The sequence below is a fragment of the Diabrotica undecimpunctata genome, chromosome 3 (genome assembly GCF_040954645.1).
Source record: "Diabrotica undecimpunctata isolate CICGRU chromosome 3, icDiaUnde3, whole genome shotgun sequence".
In the NCBI taxonomy this organism is placed as follows: domain Eukaryota; kingdom Metazoa; phylum Arthropoda; class Insecta; order Coleoptera; family Chrysomelidae; genus Diabrotica; species Diabrotica undecimpunctata.
Genome location: NC_092805.1, coordinates 155,137,998 through 155,160,373, shown reverse-complemented (window position 1 = coordinate 155,160,373; position 22,376 = coordinate 155,137,998). Strand labels below are relative to the sequence as shown.

The window sequence follows — 22,376 nt, the reverse complement described above, 5'->3', positions numbered from 1 at the left end:
GCAGAAAAAGCAAAAGTTAATGGCATAATAATTTTAATCTTACCCCCACATGCAAGCCATAAGATACAGCCTTTGGACAAATCAGCTTTTGTTTCCTTCAAAAACTATTACAATAGTGCCATTCATTTATGACTTCTTAACCACCCCGGCGTTCCGATGACACTGTACCAAATAGCAAAATGTGCTGGTATTACCCATTTATTATTAAAATCAATGACAAGTTACTGATTTTTTATTATCGTCGGTTACTGACAGACAGATTGATGATATGGAAAATTATGACTGACAAAGAGCTATGGTTGTACTAAGAGATTCTATCAATCACGAAGAAAATGCATATGTATCTTCATCTTCAGTTAATATGGCTTATACTTCATCTAATACAACCCAAGAATCTGAACCGAACTCAACTATTGAAATACCTTCGATATCAAAAAGTCCTTTTGTTGCCCCATTCGACACACAAGGTTTTCCTAAGGGCGCACCTAGTAGACGAAAATCAAGGAAAAGTGTCATTTTAACTAGTACACCAGATATTTATAAAGATTTAAGAACAAAAAGCTGTTAAAAGGACCCTCCCAAAGGGTGAAAAGACCAATTCTGACCACGTGAAATTAAATCAGAAGTGGATTCCGGAAGTTTAGTGTTGGCAGACTCTTCAGATGATGAATTAAGTTCTCCTATAATGCACGAACAAAAGAATGACTCAGAATCTTACGCAAAAACTGAAAATATTAAAATTTTAAAAGCGTCTTTTGTGTTAGTGAAATTTGAGAAGGACTTTCATTATGTAGCCAAAAATTTGAAATTGTGAACTCTCATGAATTTAAAATTTCATATTTGAGAAGGAGTACGAAAGTTTCCAATTCATTTTACTTTCCAGATGTTCCTGATATTCATATAGATTTGAAATCTGATTTTGTTATGATATTGCAGCACCTATATATACAGAAAACAAACGACTATCTTGCTATTATAGATTTGGTTTGGAGTTAAACAATTTTATTATACGGTAACTTAAAGATATAATAAATATAACATAATGACGGTATTAGATTTTTGTTTTGATACAGGGCAGCGACAGCCGTTTCTCCGTCTCCTCAGAACGGTATAGCCACTGCTCTGAACCAAAACAAAAATCTTTCCCGTCCTAGACAATAGTTATTAAAATAACTATATGCGGACAACTACGCCATCTAAAAACAGAAAGAGAAATCAAACGATTTCTACCTAGCGAAACGGAATTCAAATTCTTACCACTGTGCTTCCTAAAACTTGCGAACTGGATAAATTACTCGGCAAGGAAATCTAAAATTGCACTCCACGTGCCGTTCATCCTGGTCATTATTATGATTATGTTTATTACTTACTTCGTTTGGAGTACCAGAAACTGAATTCACTACGAATTTTGACCAGGATGAACGGCATGTGGAATGCAATTTTAGATTCCCTTGCCGAGTAATTTATCCAGCTGTTTGCTTCGCAAGTTTTAGGAAGCACAGTGGTAAGAATTTGAATTCGGTTTCGCTAGGTAGAAATCGTTTGATTTCTCTTTTTATATAATAAATATTTTATAGACAAATGTACACATATAACAGAACTCTAAATGGAGATTTTTTCGAAGATTGCTTTCCGATGTTAAAGTACTTAGGAACATTTCCTAAAAAATGGGTCATTGTGTACCAGTTTCCCCTATATAAATGGTTGGGGCAGGCGTGAGAATATATACAAGCAATTTTTTTAAAATCAAGAAGGAATAATAGACATAACTAGTCCATTATATGGAAATAATAAAAATACTCCATAAGTTTGACAGGAGAGTAGCATTATAATACGGCTAATATAAAAAGATGTGATGGACGTAAAAAACAAAAGTTTAAAATTGCATATAATTATCTGTTAAATCTTTAAAGTTTTTGTAATATAAAGATACGAATTTATAATTTAATATTTATTATGACATGTTAATGTTCCGTGCCCTAAAATTCTTAGAATATGATACCTCGTTAAAATAAGAAAGAACTTCGGGAAGGCGATATAAAATGGCATTTTTGAGTTTATTATTGCCATTAATAGGCGTAAATTTAGTCGTGTGTTACTGAATGAGCCTCTTTAAAAACTCTTTAAAAAGCGAGAGGTGTGATCCTTTTCTTAATTGAACCGCTTCCTCAGGGGGCATATTGCAAGCATGCGCCCCCGTGGTGGACAACCGTGTAATATTATGATACAAAGAGATTTATGCAGATGTCATTTGGTATAACAGGAGCACGATCGCACAAAGGAAGGTGTGTTTCGTAAGCAAAATGGTCAATTTGGATTGTCGTTAGTATTGTGTATATGAAAATAAATAGAAATAATCGGGCATTATTCATACAAGTTTGTACTTTGAAAGAATAATGTTTTCTTAATTCTAAACGTTATTTTAAATATATTATTCAACAATTGAAGGGCTTGGAAGGTGAAGGTGCTATGTTACATTTGCTTGAAAATTGGGATATCTATGTGGATAAAGGCGTTATGTGTTATTATTTCTCATAGCACTATCTCCCATTCACTTCTAGCCATAACTTAGTATTTATTCAGCTGGTAAAGGGGTTATGATACACTAATATGCAGAATGTTTGGAGAGAGAAGGTGCCATGTGTCTTCAGCATGCACATAACACCTTCATCCACTAAGGGCCGGTTTCAATGAATAAAGTTATTCGACCAATAAAACTGACATATCTGCATTTCACCAATGTCAAATAAGACTTATTCTATGAATAAACTCCAAATAAGTTATTAGTCCAATATCGGCCAAATAAATATTTATTCTTCGAATAAGTTGACAGCTAACCTCACTTTAAATATCAATAATAAAGAAAATTCATTAGTTTAACTTGAAATTATCAACAATGTATTGCAGGTAAACGTAATTATATCACACAATTTGAATTTTGTATACATATATATTCATTTTAGATTATTATCTTTAACATCATCATCCTCTGATGACGGAAATGAGCAGCGAAGGAAAAGACTACGCTTGCAGCTGCAAAGAAGAAACCCTTTTGCTGAATTTGATGATGTGGACTTTAAAACTAGGTTTAGATTATCAAAGTTCTCCATTTCTAAATAATTTTTACTCCTCTCGCGTTTTTTGTCCATTTTCACAAGTTTCAGATTTACAATAATTTAGAACCACAACAAACAGATTTTTTTTATATAAATTATGTATTGACATTGACAATTATTATTATTTTGACAAATTAATCAACCAATATCAAATATTATAGGTTATGTATATGATTACAGTGAAAAATAGTGCGATGCGCTTGGCCAAGCACCTAAGAGGTGGAGGCCAAGAGAGGTGTCAACGAGTACAGTCTGTGGAAAATCATTACACTTTGAACTTATTCGACGAATATCTAACTGTGGATTACAAATAGTTATTGAAACGGAATAAAATTTATTCTACTAATAAATTTTATTCGACGATTAACTATTCAGTGATTTATTTGTTGTTGGTGAAACCGGCCCTAAGTCACTGTGCTTTGTTGACGTAAAATAAAGTGCAAGATGAGAAGAAGTGAACAAATATTAGAATTGGCTCTTAAACAGGCAAAAGAAGACAGTTATAAAGGTAAGCTTGATGAAATAACTAACCTAAAATAATATACTACAGTAAATTACCATTACAAATAAATTAAAATATTGTTTTTTCACATCAAGGATTTTGAGATTATGTTAATAGTTAAAGTAGACAATATTTTATCAAATAACAAAATAAACGCAATGTTATAAATATAATCTTATAGAACAATGATATAGACTACTATATTTGTTTGGTTTCAGGTGAAAATGAAGATTACAGTTGCATTTTCGACGATCCATCAAGTGATGAATATGTACCGGACTCAGATATCGTTAGTGATAGTGAGGATAATGGTGATGATGATTATACAAGATGTGCTCGCATTTCCTCTTCTAGAAGATTTCTTTCTTGTCGAGATAAAACTAATTTTCTAGAATCCCCTTCAACAAGTACAAATTCTACAGTAAAAATACATCCACATCCTGATGCGGAAAGTGATGTGGTAAACCTACAAATTCCCATTTCAATTACAAACAGCAGGTGTGTTGAGAATAGAGTGGTGAGTAGCCCTATTAATAGTGACCAGGCTTATTTAGATGTAGAACCACAAGTAAAAAAACAAAAATTGTCCAGGAAACGACAGAAAAACAAACAACAATGGAAAAGAAATGTGGCTGCTAAAGCAAGAGAATGTGGAGAAAGTTACTTATCTCGTAAAGGTGTAGTGATTCCTGCCAAGCGCATTAATGAGGATAATATTATTTGTAATGAGAAGTGTCGATTAAAATGTTCAACTAGGATTAACCAGTATACAAGAGTATCAATTTTTAATGACTTCTACAAACATGATATTAACGCGAAAAATGTAATTATTTTTAAATCAATTCCCATAAGTGAACCTTAGCGAAAACATAAGGGTGCAAACAGACATAAAACTGAATCTTTTAGGTATAGTATTACAGTAAATGGAACTCATGTGCCAATTTGTAAATCAGCCCTAATGTCATTGTACCAAATAGGCAGAAAAAAAGTATTTCTTATCCAAAACCAGATAAAGAAAGGTTTGTCAGCGCCGGAGTTAGACAAACGAGGCAAGCATAACAACAGGCCTACTAAACTTGATCTAGATGTAAAAAAATATGTTATGGAACATATTCCTTCATTTCCTACTGAGTTGTCTCATTATTCTAGAGCCAACAATCCAAACAAAAAATACTTATCACCGTTGTTGTTCGTACCTAAAATGTACAAACTTTACATTGAACAATGCAGACTAGACCAAGTTTCACACGAATTCTTAGTAAAAGAGTCCATGTACAGATTTATTTATGATAACGAGTTCAACCAAAAAATCTATAACCTGGATTATCTTATTTTCAGTTATTTGTAACATAGCACCTTGACCTTCCAAGCCCTTCAATTTTATAACGAAATTACATATACTTTTCTTTTCGATGAATATTTATCCACTTTTAAACATAGATATCACATGAATTGGCTGCCACTTGCAGGTAATAAGCTCTAATTTATAAAAGGGTTTACGTAATTTGGCTCCCGATGACTTTTTAATCCTACACGAATTGACTCCCAGACCCATACATGAACTGGCTCCCGATCATTACAAAATTCCCAGAAATTGAATCTCCTTCTGAAACTAGGATTTTTGAAAAAAAAAGGAGGTATAATATACACCAGAAATTAGAAATGTAGTAGTAAACAATTTATTTATTAAAGAAACTGGAACTTACAGAATATACAAGTTGATGCCTTTTTGACATATTTTTACAAACTTAGTTATATAAAACGTATATAAGCAGATATACGTTTTTTTCTGTAAAAGGGAGAAGGTGATTTTCAGAAGTACCTTAGCTTATAGTGCTTTCCTGGATCTGACAACTTTTAGTTTTTAATACATATAAAAATAACGTACTGGGGCCTGATGATGGAGCAAACATTGTAAGCCTTGAAACCGGTAGCCCAAAATTCACTAACTTTATTAAATAAAACATACTTAAAATTGTGAGTATTGACTCATTTCCCATATACTAGTTTTATTTTAGTTTATAGTTCTTAATATTTTAGCTGTGAGCCATCGCTGCATATCTTTTTTCTCGAGGAAGAAGTAGGAGCCTCTTCACAGATTACGTTTGTAAACTTTTTTTTAGAATTAAAATATTAAACAATTTTTAATCCCTTTACCACTGTTGATGAGACACTCATGGTCGTATCCGCAAATATATACGCGCTCATCCTTGTAAAATTTTATTGGAACCTACCGACTTCTCAGATTACGGAAGAATCTACTTACCAAAAGACGCGGGTTTGGTTAATCCTCGAATCAGGCGGGTTCTGTTTAAACTTTGGTAAATAAAGTCGTCAAAAGTATTTTATAGTATTTTTCTATAAGAACCTAATCCAAAAGATTTTATATCTCCTCACGTTTCTTCTCGTTACTTCCTATGTCGTTAGAACCTTTTTACCTTCCTAGAAATACATACAGGCTGGCCTGTCATTTTTAAGTGGGGGTTATCCCACCTTTTTTTTGGGAAGCTTGTAAAATTTTGAGAGGAAGAATAGCACTTCTGAGAGGGCGGTCTTGGAGTAAAGACGCTTGCTTATCTTACCGTTTTCTGTGAATTTTTTCTTTAAGTGTGTACACACTTAAATATTTGTGTTTCTTAATCTAATACCATTTTAGATTAAATATGGTTATAAAGTACCATTATTTTAATTAACTTCAGTGCTTGATACTAGTAAAGTATAATAAAGTCAGTGAAGTAGTGCAGCAGTCATCGAGATTTATTGTAAGTTATCATAATCATATTACCTTCGAATATCTGGGCGAATAATATGGTATGTAATCATATTACCCAATTTTGGACGAATCTGCGTCCACCGTTTCATCACCTGTAGTTAAGGTTAACTACATATTTACCAATTTAATTAAAAGAAGATTTAATATTTTAATAGGAATTTTCCATCAGCTAATAAGAACTCTTCACTAATAATTATTACGAACATTTAATTCTCAGTAAGAACAGTTAATCATTAAACAACAGTGCGAGACAGGTAATTAAGTGCGGGTTGATTTAATTTTTATAATACAGAATCCTTGTAAACGTTTTATATTCTTTTAAATTTAACTTTAATTAACTTTGTTTTATTTACTATTCTTTTTTTTATTTATTGTGCCAGTTATCTCGAGATAAGCCCATAAACAGCGAAGAGAGATTTCTTAAATCAGTTATAGATGAATATTTTTAAATAATACCAGACTCCTTTTGCTGATAATTTAAACTGTGCATGATTTTATTATACTGCATCTGTAAAGGTATTTCTTATTCATAATACTGTTTATTTCTATATGTATAAACCATTCATTAATTGATGGTGCATTTTTTACTTGTTTACATACAGCCGTCTATATAATTGTGTTGTTGAATATATTGTTTTGTTTTATCAATGAATTTTATTTCTCGACTCCTAATAATCTTCCTGAAAAAATAATACCTTTGAATATTTGCTTATTACCTTAAATTATTATTATACCTTTGACCATAAGAAAGATCAGGCTGATTAAGTTTCGTAGGTAAGTAGGTGAACGGAGTCCACCTAATATATTTATTATTTGTTTATGTAGTGTGTTGACAAAATTTATTTAATTATTAACTATTGATATATTTCCTTGGATTTGGTCTTAGAACCTAAATCTCTTTCCTTATCTCTTTTATTTTCTAAGGTTTCCTAATTTTCTCCTTGAACCCCAAAAAGTTAAGTGGCGCCTTTTTCTATCTTATCTTATCTTTGGTAATTTTACACATCAATTTTTTTGTTTATTTCTGTATCTTTTCTAATATATCTTATCTTGATCTATCTTTACTTATTTATTATACATTGTTATACATTGTGGTGCGATGAGTTGTTCAATACTAGCAAGGTTTTCTCCTGCAAGCTGGGAATTAACTTTTCTTGAAACTATTTTGTAAAGTTGTCGTGGTTCATATCGTTGTGATCTTCTTCAGTACGCTAACCAGATTTGAAGATTAGGAGGCCATTTGGAAAATACCTTTTCTCCTCCTGCATGTACAATAATTGTCTTTAAATAGTTGTTTATTGTTTGAAGCATCATTGTTTGATTTAGACGTTGTATGACTGCTGTGGTGATACGTTTTATCAGTATACATAATATCATATACTCTCTGCTCCACATTTTCTTATTTTTCTTAGATATTCTGTTCTTTTGGCTCGAATGTCTATTTTTTAGTATTTTCCTGTTGTCCTTGGATATTTGCCATTTAAAACGTAATTTCTGCACCACTTTTCTGAACGACGATAATTTTCCTTGGATATTAATATCATGCTTAACAGCGTTGTAAACAGCTGACATTGTAGGTCTGCTGCCATGAATTATTGCAAAGTTTTGAACTGTGTTTCTCCCTCACAAACATCGACGTTTGATTTTGGTTTTGGCTGATTGATTTTTTTCTGGGGGATTTAAAGATGTTTCGCGAGTTGTCTGAAGGAGATATAAAATCGGAAACTCTCTTTCCTTCTTTAATAATTTTTGGATTAAAAATGTAAAATATGTTAATTCGAATCGTCAAAAAACCGAATATGGACCAAAGGATGGTTGATGGTCATTAACAGAAACTTTGTTTTAGATATAATAAGATTTGGCTTTAAATAAGCTTATGTCAAGACATATTCTATAGCTGGTGTGCCCCACAACTATCCATTGTGAGTCAAACCAAAATTACAATATTCTTGATTTCTTGATATCGATTAAAAAATTACTTCAAAAACACTTTTCATTTTTGAGCAGAAAGGAGAGAGTCCATTGAGAGATCCTTTACACTTGTTTTATCATGAAAAAATATAAATATAAAAGCGAACATCTCAGCTTTTGCCTTACCACATTATAGTTATCATCAATATTCCCTTTTCGAAAGGAATTATGTAGATCTAAGGTTCTATCTTCGGTCATACAAATATTGATCCTCTTCGCCGACTTGCTTAATAGACGGATAATAAACAATCATTGTCTATTCTTCCTATTTTACTCCTTCCACAAAAGAAGTGATATAAATTGTAACAGAACCAATTTAAGTTAAAAAGCAATAAGAAAAAAATTAAATATGTCAGATAATTTATTTATACAAAGCATCAAATATAACTAACTCACGAAATATTCTATTGGAATAACTTGTATTATTTTATTTTCTAATATTTTGTAGCAATTTTTGTATACAATGTAATAAAATAGGTCTAAAGTCTTTGTAAACAGATAAGCACTAGTTTCTAGAAACTAATACATCGTAAGCGGCATATGCTATTTCTCTTCCGTCGAATGGTATATAACAATTTCTGTGACTCGGATGTATCTAAAAACGTAAAAAATTCAATGAAAATAATCTCAAGTAATGGCTAATTAATATAAATTAAAAATAAATCTTTAGTGACATGATAAAATTAAAATGATCTATTTATCATTAATTTTTTTACAAGTTTATCTGTTTAGATAATAATATAATAATATGTATGTCACGAATATTTTCATAAAAATTTTATCATCGTAAAATTGACTATATAATCACAGGATTATAATAAGCAAAATTTATTTTATATTTAAATAATTGTTGATACTTTACGCTTATAAGTTAAGCCGCTAAGTATAAGAAAGTCGCAATACATTTACAACTGTTTGGACGATTGACACAATGTATCATTTGCCTTAGAACTTCTTCATTTCTGACATGGTCCTCTAATGACATTTTCAGCATGCAACTAAATAGCCACATTTTAAAACTACCCAATCTTCGCACTGTACTCATTTTTATGCTTCCATAGAAGTATGATACATACACAACATTTCACCATGGGTTATCTAAGCGTGGGTTTAAGATAATTTTCAATAAAGAACGATCGCATTCTTAGGAAAGACCTCTCAGCCTGTTCTGTTCTGCTTTTTTTTTTCTTCAAGGTATCTATATTTCTACCAAAACATATGAATTTTTTCACCTACTCAACGAAATAGCTGCTAATGGATATATTTATTAGATAGCAGAATTATTTTTAGAAATGATTAAGTTTCTTTTCATTGACTCACACATCAGATGTTTCTAGTTCTGGCACGATTATATCTATCTAAGTTTACAAATCTTACAGAAAGGTTTCAGATTTAATTTCAATGCAGGGAATCTGCCATCCGTTTATAAGTATTTCAACCTTATTAGGTATTATCAGTTATTATTATTATTAAATTATTAAGCTATTACTTGGTTTCGTTTACTAGAAACTAAATTCACTAAGAATTTTTGCCGTGATGAACGACATGTGGAATACAAATTGTAGATTCCCTGGTCGACTAATTCATCAATCCGTCTGCTTTGCAAGTTTAAGAAAGCACAGTGGTAAAAATTTGAATTAAATTTCGCCAAGTAGGAAATCTTAGCATTCCTAATGTTGTTTTTACAGATTTTGTTTGTTGTCAGCGAGTAGTATAGTATCGTCAGCATATTCTATGTTGTGATAACTTTTTTACTGAATTTTGTACCTTTCTGTAAGTCGACGTTCTAAGGGTGGAAAGGTGTGCGCCCCATTTTTCGTTTACAAGCTTGCGGAAAATATCATTTCTGAAATTATTAGTATCTGCAGGTGTGGGTTGATCGTTTGTGAAAATGTTATATAGTATAGGTGCCATTACGCTGCCCTAAGCGAGACCGTTTTTTGTCTTCTTCATCTACTATTCTTAGCACTGAGAGATACGAAAAATCTTTTTTTTTTTCAGTGAAAGTGTAATGTCTAATGTGATGTCATATATAGGTATTTGTTGGAAAAATATTTTGTGATTTATGCGCTGTTGTAAGCGGCAGTGAGATCTACAAATACCACCCCAGATACCTGGTATCTTTCGTACCCGTTTTCGTTGTGTTAAGTAAGTTTTAGTATTTGTGATGTACATGATCTTTCGGATTACAGCCACTTGTTATTTTATGAGGTTTTCGTCAATTCTGCTTGAAATTATATTAAGGATACTGAGCTTAAGTATTATATATAGTTGGCAGAGCAAAAATAATAGCCGATAGTTTTAAGGCTCGTTAATATCTTTGCCAGATTTAAGCAAGGCAACGACTTTATCCTGTCTCCAGACTTTGGGTATCTGCATAGTTTGAAGACAGCTGTTTATCATCTAAAGGAGCTCTTTTAGGTCCAAACTTCTTAATTTGCTTTGGACAGGGATCGTCAATGTCCAAAGCCAAAGCAGTTATTTGAGAAATATCATAACATATTTTTGCCCTTTGGTTAAGATTTTGCAGCAGTTTCCAGACGGGTCTACTATTCTGTGTCATGCTCATATTTTCCATGATATTGCATTATTTAGATCATCGTTTGTCTGAGATGGCTGCAAATAATATTTCTCCAATTCAGTGAGTATCGTCACTGAAAGGATACTCATCATATGGCTTTTGGTACCAGTTGAGCAATGAAACAAGATCTGGAGTTAGTTCTTGAACATAGTGAGTCCAACATCCTCGCGGAATCGTCTAGAAACAGTTTTTACAATGATGATAAATTTGATATGAAATTTAATTTTATTTTGTTTTTTAAAAATAATACAAATACTCATAATACAAATGACTCGTTTGTGTTAGGTCGGGAAATTGCATCCTCGATATTCTTTTTACACTAAGCTGTTATTATGCTGGATACAAAAATATTGTGTGCATTATATCTTTTCTTCCATCTTGCACTGTTAAAAGGGGAGGGAAGTGTGCCTTCGTGTATGAGTTAGTTGGCCATGGTCACCCTCATCTTCAATTATCTACCATTGTTATCAAGCTCTGTGTTTCATCATTATTAAGAAAAATTGTATACATAAGCACACAGGAGCTTGATACAAATATTAGTAATTTCTGTATTGTAAAAATCATTGATAGCAGACGATGATATGTTCAACGCCGGCCGGGCAAAGATAGCACTTCCATATTTATCATATGGTCTTCTAGGGAGTAGCCTCATACCGAATCACCTAGCTTTGCGGGAATTCAGCCCTCTATGTGTTTCCTGCACTAGGATTATCCCACATTTGTCATTACCTTATATGTCTGATAGTAAAATTTTCTTATGTCTAGATACGCCCTCAATATTTGCTGATATTGTTAGAATAGTTGTTCTTGAAATGTCCTGAAAACAAAATATTAAACTGGCAATTAAATGATCAGCTGATTTATTAATTATTCCTTGCCCATTGTATATCCCGATTACGGTGGTCTCATATATATGATAATAATGTTCATGATGGTAATGTGATGTTTAATTAATTAACAGTTTTGGGTAACTAGGGTTTCATTAAATAATAGTAGGTCGTACTGATATTAATAGTTCTCTATCGCATTTTAATAGTTTTGGTACTACTAAATGTACTAGAAATTATTAATCACTATATACAAACCTTGCCCACAGTTTGGGAATATTGATGCATAACTCTTCCGATATAAAGCTTTTCGCCATTGGCAGTTCTACCACCTTCAATCGCGTTATGTGGCACCTGTCCGCCAAATCCTGGAACCCAATGTGCAGAGGTATGTGATAAAACCTGAAAGTAAAAAGGTTAAAAAATTAGATACGGCATATACGATGTTACAAATATTTTGGTCATTAATTATACATGTATTAAAAAGCCTTTAAAACATTTTGCTACAATTAAAAAGTAAAACAAAATTTTTAATCCATTGTTTTTACGCAAGTCTTCTGAAAACAACAGACTAATGCACTCCAATGCCTTACCAATTGGCACCACAGTAAACAGTGACACTTTATCCAAACTTAAAATGATATCATTCGGCCCTAATGTGATCCTCTTTTTCTCGATAAAGTGTATATGGTTTCTATGTAAATAGAGTTAATGGTTTTTCCTTTTTTGTCCTATCCACTTCGTCTCTTGATCTTATGTTTATGCTGCTTCGTTTGAGCGCTTCTACTTACTTTATATTCTTACTGGTAAGGCTTGGTGAGGTTAAGATTCCGGTAACTTATTTTTTCTTACCTGTACCTGTGTTGGTAGATCAACTATTGATCATCTGTTTACTGTTACCCAGCTAATCGAAAAAAGGAGCACAAAATATATAACAGCATTATAAAAAGCATTGTTACATATGGAACGCTGGAAAGGCTTCTTAATAGGTACATCAGAGACGAAGTGCTAAAAGATAATCCTCTAAGCAATCGTCAATATGCATACCAACCTGGTAAATCTACGGACTCTGCGTTGGATGATCTAAATAGGCTTATCTTAAAGTCAATGGAAGATAAAGAGATAGCAATAGCTTTTTAGATAAGAAAGGGGCTTTTAATAATGTTACCACCAGCTCTTTGATATTAGCTATGAGTACACGAGGCGCACCTGCGGTAATATGCAGATGGATAAGGGCACCTCTGGAGAATAAGACAGTAATGTCCACTCTGGAGGAGTTCTGTCCCCTCTACTTTGGGCAACCTTGGTAGATGATCTCCTCAGAAATCTGTCCACAGAAGGCTTTTATTGTCTAGAATATGCTGACGATATAGCAATCGTTGTCGGGGCAGGTTTTCTCAGATGGTGTCTGAGAGAATGCAAGCAGCCCTAAATATAGTTGACGACTGGTGTAAATAAGAGAGACTGATAGTCAATGCTCAGAAAACACAAATCGTCAACTTCACCAAAAAAACAGCACTACAAGGCCTAAAACCACCGGTGCTGGGAAGCACAGAGATTTCATTTGCCAAAGAAACAAAATACCTTGGGATATATTTTGATCATAGGCTTACGTGGAATACTCACATTCTGAAAACTACACAGAAAGCTACTATGTCAGAAAGTCATAAGGGCAATGAAAAAGTAGATGAAATGGCCAAACAAGGCTCATCAATGCCATTCATTGGACCGAAACCCTTCTGCGGCGTTACAGTTACAAAGTCAGTAGCAAGAACGGCTACAAGGAAGTGGGTAGCTCACAAACCTCTGGAATGGTGGAGGAATTCACCAGGACAAAGACAGGCGAAACAGTTCATTACAGAACATTTGCCAAAATTTACGGCAAACCCAATAAGCAAAGACAGAAAAACAGTCAAAGCCATAGTAAGTCTTCTAACAGGGCACTCTAAGCTGAATAGGCACTTGAAGGTGATGGGATTATCAGATGACCTGTGCAGATTCTGTAGCCTAGAAGAAGAAACAACAGAGCACGTTTTATGTCAGTGTGACAGTCTGGCAAATGTGCGGTTCTTTGCATTAGGAGAAGAAAATCCACCGGCAAATAGCTACACGTACCTTTCAGGTACAGTTTCGAAGCTACTAGACTTTATAAAAAGGGTCAGGCTAGAGAATGTTATTTAGGACTAGAGGACTTTAATAGATCTGAAGAGGTCGCAGTGGAATTGGCCGAAAGGCCAACTCTCTTAATCTTATCTAATCTAATCTACATATGGAAGTGAGGTATGGCCACTGAAAGGAAAAAACTTAGAAGCATTAGACGCAACAGAAACGGACTTCTGCAGAAGAGTAGCTCAAAAATCAAGATTAGACAGAGTACGAAACGAAAGAATACGAGAAATTATGCGTGTTAAGCACAATATAACAGAGGACATCATAATAAATCAACTAAGATGATATGGACACGTCCTAAAAATGGATGACTACAGAATATAAAAGAAAGTATTGAACTGGACACCGCATGGAAGAAGAAAACAAGATAGACCGAGATTAAGTTGGAGAGAAGGAATCGATAAAGACTTAATGAAGAGGAGAGTTAAAGAAAACCTTTGAAACGACCGAGATAAATGGAGACTAAAAATCACAACACGCCGTAGAATGTTATAATAAACTGATTAATTGATTGATTGACGTGTGTTGGTACTAGAATGTACCACCTATAAAAAGGTGGTACATTGGTACAACAGCAGCATAATAGAAAGTACTATTATGCTAAAAAAGTTCTTTTCATTGTTATAGCCTTAACAGATTTTTAGACATTACCAGATGCCTGAATACCTTTTTCTACCAGGATCGTATCGACTGATATTTGGCCAACACTATTAATACAACGAAAGTTCCGATTTAGCTTATAGCCCGTAAATTGTTTTTACAGCTAGAATCACTACTATATATACTGCTCCATAAGCCAATGTATTGTTATCCTTATTTCACTACTAGGAGCTTTGCACTTTATATGGGATATTAATTAATATGGTTACCTGAAAAGTAGTCTTAGCGTATTCCCTTCCATCATAGGAAACATAACAGCAATGTCGTCCTGGAATAACTTTGGCCGGCAACCAATCACCTTCATGAAAGGACCTACCAACATAAATTGGTTGCCCATCTATATCGGTACCACCCCTAACTGCAGCCTCAGGCATTCTGCTGTGAAGATGGCAGTCCACCCATTTTGCATAACCTAAATATTTAAATAAGGATAAAGAAAATAAATCTTGTTACTGCTAACCAGGTTATATAAATTTGACTTACTTAAATTAGATGGTCCATGGTGGGCCGGTCGTGGCCAATTTGAATTTGTTGGGGGTTGCGGATACGTTGGGGGTTGTGGATAGGCTGGTGGTGGGTTTCCATTATAATAGGGATTATATGGAGGAGGAGGTGCGTAAGAAGGTTGACCTGTTGGTGGTAAATGATGGGAATGGTGTGGGCAAGTGGTAGGTTGTGACGGATAGTGGGTAACATTCCTCTGGCATTGTTCGCAATTATTTGGTGGATATTCTTGTTTATATCCGTAATAAGCTAAAAAGATACATATCTGTCTTAGGAAACATTATTGTAAGCAGAATATAACATGAAAAGTTACCAAGTTTTTTTGTAATTTTACGACAAAATGTGAAAAATATCGTATGAGCTACTTTGTTTTTATGTAAGCTACTTCAATTTAGTTACAAACCATTTGTCGAGTGAAAAAAAAAAAACATATATGTACATATTGTTTGTATTTAAATCTTTGTTAGATGCATCAGGAATGTTAAAATTCTTGGAAAACTTAATAATGTTGCATCAACTACTCTCTTTGCATAAACTACTGCAGTTAAGAGGGAAGAGGTGTATATATTGTTGATGGTCAACCAGTCGTCTTCACATCCAAACATTTTTTGGTATGTATGTCGTGATATATCTTCAATATAACAAAATAGAAATATAAATATCTCTATTATTTTAAACACGACAGGACAAATTTTGGACCTCTCATATTTTCTGTGTATCTTGTACAACATTTCTTAGTGGTTGGCTTTAGGGAAAGTCGTGATATACGCCATTTTCGATTTCATAGGGATAGAAAAAAACTCGAAGACTACTCTATTAAGATATTAAGAGAACCCAGGGACCACTCTATCAAATGTTAGATTTACAATACAAAAATTGCTGGAATAAGACGCAAGATCAAGAAGGCGTTTAAGAGGAAATTTCCTAATTTGCTTTTACAGTGACAAATTCAGTATGAGGAACCCATACTCAACTGCAACAAAAAACCTGCGAGGAGAAAGATATACATTATGTCCGAAATTGTTTACTCTAATTTTGCTGAAACTAGACTTTGTAAGATTTGTTAAATAGAAATTCTCTGTATCGTAGACGAGATTAGGAAATCCAACGTTTAGTTGCGGCAAAAGGAGGATAATTTACCGTATTGTACTTATACTGATTTTATATTCAGGGAGTTAGTCTACCACAATGTAAAGACTGAAGGTTGTTTATACATTCCTCTTACTAAACTTAATTTAAAAGCATACTGAAAATCAGAAACCATCGATTCCTACTTCATATAAACCTCATATTAAAGGGACGTATTGTATGTTAGTACACTACAGCGTTAACAGCATTTTAGGCCCATTGTTGGATGGATAATTTTCATCGTTTTCTGTTCTTAGCTATCAGTTTCCAATCTCTGATTCAAATCTCTCTGACATATTCCATCACTACATCTCTCCATTTCTTTCTTGGTCTTCTTCTCTTTTTTTTGCCCTCAGGTACTCTCCAAGCAATATTCTTGACTAGTCTATTACCTTGCATTCTTTCTAGATGTCCGACCCATTGGTCATGTGCTTCTTCTTCAAGTTCCGCTCCTATCGGAGATTGGAAATCATTCTGGCAATTATAATTTTGTTGGTTACGCGCCTGAATAGTTCAATTGAACTGCATCCAAACCATTCACGAAGATTGCGTAGCCACGAGATTTTACGTCTTCCTACGCTTCTTCTGCCTTCGATTTTTCCCTGCATTATATTCCTTAGTAGTTCGTATTTTTCACCTCTCATGCCGAGCCATTCTAGTCTACGTTTTTTCACCACTTTTGTTATTGTAGGGTAGCATACAAATGGTACACTTCTGCATCAGTTCGTCTTTTCATTCTCCCTATACTACTTTTCCACCTATGCGAATTATCTTGCTTTCCCATGCTTCCAATGTGTTCTGTATGGTTTTGTTTAGAGTTCATGTCTCGATAGCCTATAGCTTTGTGGGTCTAATTATAGTTTTGTATACTCTTATTTTTGTATTACGAGATATGTCTTTGGCCTTAATTATTTTGCTCATGACTCCAGCACACCTGTTGCTCTTGGTCAGTCTCAGGTTGATTTCAGTTTCTTCCTTACATGTCTGATCAATAAGAGTACCTAAGTACATATATTTATCCACCCTCACGAATTCTACAACTAATCCATCCTTTATCTGCAATTTAAAGGATCCCCTGGTGCTTATTCCTTTTTTGCTCGAGATCTCCATGTACTTCGATTTATTAATATTAACTTTCAGTCCCATTTTAGAGCTTTCCCGAATCAGTCTATTTGCTCAATTTTGCTATATTTGATAGTTCTTTTTTCTAGAACTATATTGAATAACAATGTAGACAACGGGTCTCCTTGGCGAACACCTTTTTTCACTTCGAATTCTTTTGAAACTGTACTGTTGCATTTCACAGCACAAATGGTTTGTCTAATTGTCATTTTTACCAATCTTATTATTTTTTCTGGCACTTGAAATTCTTTTAGCGTTTGTATTAATTTGTTTCTGTTTATTGTATCGTAGGCGGCTTTGTAATCGATGAAAATTACTTGTGCTGAAATGTTGTATTCATGGCAATTGATCAGGATTTGTTTTAGCATAAAAATTTGATCGGTTTTTGATCTTCCTTTCCGATATCCTTCCTGGTATTCTCCTAGGTTCTTCTCTATATATATTTCTAATCGTTTTTAAAATTAGTATGGCGTAAATAATGTAATGACGCATGGAATAAATTAATTAAAACTTTGACAGAATGAAAAACGTGTTTGTCAACTTGAAGGAACAATTTATTCTCACTTTTACAATGTTGCTGTTCAGACAATTTTGCGCTAATTGGCGGATAATTTGAAGTCCAAACAAAATGCGTACTCATTATTTTCATTCTGTTTTCAATTGCGAATATAATCAATCTTTGGCGATTATCACTTGTATTCAAATGTTTACTTTTACCCCCTGTTATGTTTTTATATATATCTTCTCTTCCGACCTTTGCATTGGCATGGGCATTTCTTCAGATAATGACTCTAATTCTTCACAAAATTCATCTTTCACTTCTTCTCTTTTTTCTTCTATTGGAGCATGTATATTTATCAGCGATATCATTATTATTATTATTATTATTATATGACAAATAAGGGCAGAGGAGCGAGCTCCTATTATGCCCAAAAATCAAAAATAAAAAAAAACATCCTTATAATACTAATACCAATTATAAAGTAAAGTAAACATAAACAATTGTCATCTGTTCTCTTTTTTCTTTAATTCTAATTACACACATTCTGTCAGATTTTGCTACGAATCGTTTTACTTGCTCCTCGTCTTCATATACCAGAAAACCCACTCCAAAATTTCTATTATCGCCTCCACTTGTATAAAACGTTTATGGGCTAATCTTTTTATCTGTTTTTCAATTATTTCTACTTTGTTTTTAACCTGAGTTAATTTGTTTTTTGTTGCTTCCCATTCTTGCTTTGTCTTTATATTTTCTTTTAAATAGACGTATTACCTTACGAAAATTTTGCAATCGGATGTCCATATCAAGAATAATTTTGGAATATGCGGTGATCTAAAAGGTATCCAGCAAAAATATACCAAGTTTTGTTCTTGTCGTTATGAACGAGAGAGCAGGGACCAAAAAAAACGGGTGTGGCAGTCCAGTGGGACTGCCGGTAGAAGTTATACTTCTATACACGCGTTCGCCGTTACAAATTTATATGGGAGTCAATCTGCACAATCATTACATATTTAATGCTATAGGTAAGAGAGAGCAGAAAGAGAAAAAGAATTAGGTATATAGGTATATGGTGCATCGTTTGCTGTATATAAACATTTGACCTGTAATAGGAGTATAGTAAATGAAGGATTGTATCAATATTTTAATGAAAATATATATTTTTATTTTCATATATGTATAAAAGGAGTTGAATGCAAAAAAATTTTTTTACACATACTCTGCAGTAAAATTCATTGTTTATTTCGTTATTAATATAAAAATTAGAATAAAATACACTGCAACATAATTCAATATAATAATACAATACAATTTAAAATGCAATATTCATTAGTATTTAAAACTGCCAATATACATAACTTACTTTACGAAGATAAAAATAAAAAACCAACAACTCGGATTATGTTGTAAATTTTCATTTTAAAATTTAGCATTTTTGCGTATATTACATATATTTAATAACATTAACGTGAGGTTTTTAAATATTTCAAAAATAAAAAAAGAAATTCACATTGGGATTCGAACTCACGTACACCAGCGTATGAACCAAACACGTAAAAGATTTGCCAATTAGACATGATAATAACGGATTTCAAAATTGACAGATGTCTGTCATACAGTGATTATTTTGAAATACAAAAGCCTAAAATAATGATGAACATTTAATAAATAATACAAAACATATCACATAAATAATAATATTAATATATATCATATTATATATATAATATAATATATTTTTAATATTAAATATATATGCAAAATGAACATTTTTATTCTCGAGAGAGGAAGACAGAGAAAATATATCTTATGTCCATCTCTTACTCATTATCTTACATATGTAATGGTTTCATAGATTCACTCCCGTGCAAATTTTCAACGCCGACCGTGCGTATAGAAAAAACATTTTATAAAAAAGCATGGACTAGATGGAATTAAAAATCTGAAACAAACACAACATTCGATCTACTTGTAAATGGGATGGTTAAAGGCGGTCTAAGTTTCATGATCCTAAAAAAACAAATTACCGAATATGATCAGATTATTGTTGGAACATATGATAAATAAACCGTTATTCTGATATGCAATTAACGAAGTTCAAACGATTATACAATTAAAAATTCTATCATGAAGACAAAAAACAACTTGCTAGTGTCAGGCTTTTTAAACAAAAGTAAACAATACTATTATAAAAAATATTTGTTTAATTTCATATCAGTAAAAAAGAACGCTGAAATAGTTTTTGCTTACTTTCTCACTATCAAGACTTTATTGTGAAATAAGCTTTGTATGTATTGTAGCAAAGTTTCCAATAAATCTAAAAACACTATTTCAAACAGTTAAAGATAGGTATAGTCTAGGAGCCAGGGGATTGAGTATTGACTTTTGTTTATTGGTGAGTAAATTCAATTTTTCGAGGATACCAGGCTGAAAACCTGTCAGACAATTTGTTACTAACCATTTATTTGTTTAAATAATTATATCTCTCCTAAACTATTAGAGGTATTTAATTTAACCCAAATGAAAAACCAAAATTTAAAAAAATTAACAAAATGGCGTCTGGTAAACTTAGATCTGATTGTTAGAACCGTAGTTATATCAAATTTCGTAAAAAACAATTGCAAAGTATTCATTCGATGAGGCTTTTACAAATATATTTCAGCTTTCATACGTGAGATTAACTTTCAAAAACCCCTCATTTTGAAGCAAATTGTTTCAGCTTTAAAAAAACTTTGCAAAATTACTTTATCATTATTAGTAAAAAGGATATAACAATAATTAAACATTAAAAATTTTACTAAAAAGTTATGAATTAATCTGCTTAAAGGAGATTTGAACAAAATTAACCTGTAAACATGTAAAAAATATTTTAAGCTTCGGTAAATATTCGTATGTTAATCTTTGACAAAGATATGGAACTCTGAAACTCTAACGTAAATAAGGCGCTCTGATAAGCATGGTCACCTTGCAACGGATGTGGTGTGACTAAAATGTTCATTTTGAATAATATTGTTCTATAACTTCCATTAAACCTACTTCAATACTCTTATGAACAAATTAATTTACCACTGTTGAACGACAATTTTAACTGTAAACTCCTATAATATAGATTCAGAGAATATTCATCTATGAATCTACATGGATTTTAAGTATGTATTGATTTTATTCGCCGTGAGCTGACTGACAGAGCGCGTTATTAAAAGGCAGAGACATTTACCAAAGCTTACAATATTCGTTTGGAGTTGATCTATAACATTCATTAGGCAGATTATCAAAGATTATTTTTTATTACTAGAGATAAAGCAATTTTGTGAAGGTATAGAGAGGGCAGAAAAGTACCCCCTGGCTTCTAGGCTAGTCAGACATTGTACATGAGATATGTCTAGAATATTAGGAAGAATCCAAAATTGAATAATATGTAGGGAGTTGCTTTTAAAATAAGAGAGGTGGTATTGGCCACTGTTACATGACACACCCTACATGAAAAGCAGTTTTTTTTAACACGCCTCCATTAAGTTATTATGAAATTTATTCCATTTAGCTATGGACTTTGTTCCACTCTGTATGTATGTGTATATTTATAAAACAAGACCATAAAGGTTACTTATAAAGCACGATTATAATTACAGTATATATTCTAGCAAAATAAAATACAATATATTTTGTTACGCCAAGTAATAAAAACACTTACCCATGTTTCAGTTTATTTACACAAAAAACCTAGAAACTAAATATGGTTAACCACACTCAATTGTCGTGAGCACTTGTAGAATAATAGACTCGAATGATACGTTATCAGTTTATCTACATAATATTTATATTTCTACTCGGAATTGGTATTTTGTCACAAATAAAACAAAAACCGTTATTTATGGGCGATACGATTGTTTCAGTATTATTTCTATCATATAAAACACAGTTGGTGAGATTCACGTTAATTATGATTGCGAAGAACACTTTAAATAAATTAATCCAGAAATTGGAATGAATCATCAATTATTATCGCAAATGTTGACCTCTGACGTGTATGCACATTTTGATGCATTGTGGTGCAACAGTGAATAGATAATACAATATTTAATCATGCCTGGGCGGAGTATAAGTATACTCTTTTTACTCTCTTTTTTATAAATCTTAAATGTTTTTAAAAAAGAAAAAAATGTATATTTCACTTTAGTAGTGGTACTTTATAGATTTGACCATAGCTCTTATCGTAAGTAGGGTTGCACGCGGGACATCCTGTCCCCCATTTTGTCCCGCTGGTTGGGTCGGGACGTGGGAAGGGACAGCGATTTTTGCGTTACGGGACGCGAGACGAAACTTGTGCTTCGTACCGCAAAAACTTCACTTTTATTAATATCAGAATTATTTGGTATTGACACAAATTACTGAATTTAATAAAATATTTAAAAATACCAAGCAAATTAATTAAACTAGTTAAAATGACAGTCAGTAATGTAAGCATAAAGATCAAATACAACGGATAACTATGAAATAGTTTCGAAATCCAACAAGGTTTAAAGC

The 22,376-nt window shown here is 32.6% G+C and overlaps 1 protein-coding gene across 1 annotated transcript; it reads right to left on the bottom strand.

The window, feature by feature from the left end:
• Window positions 1-8,705: 8,705 nt before the first annotated feature.
• On the bottom strand, window positions 8,706-21,801 carry LOC140437632 (natterin-4-like). The gene is made up of 5 exons (XM_072527254.1): window positions 21,544-21,801; window positions 15,083-15,352; window positions 14,809-15,011; window positions 12,029-12,172; window positions 8,706-8,957 (listed from the first exon to the last, which is right to left on the bottom strand). Exons 1-5 carry the CDS (start codon window positions 21,545-21,547, stop codon window positions 8,868-8,870), a joined length of 711 nt encoding a protein of 236 aa, XP_072383355.1. The 5' UTR covers window positions 21,548-21,801; the 3' UTR covers window positions 8,706-8,867.
• Window positions 21,802-22,376: the final 575 nt, after the last annotated feature.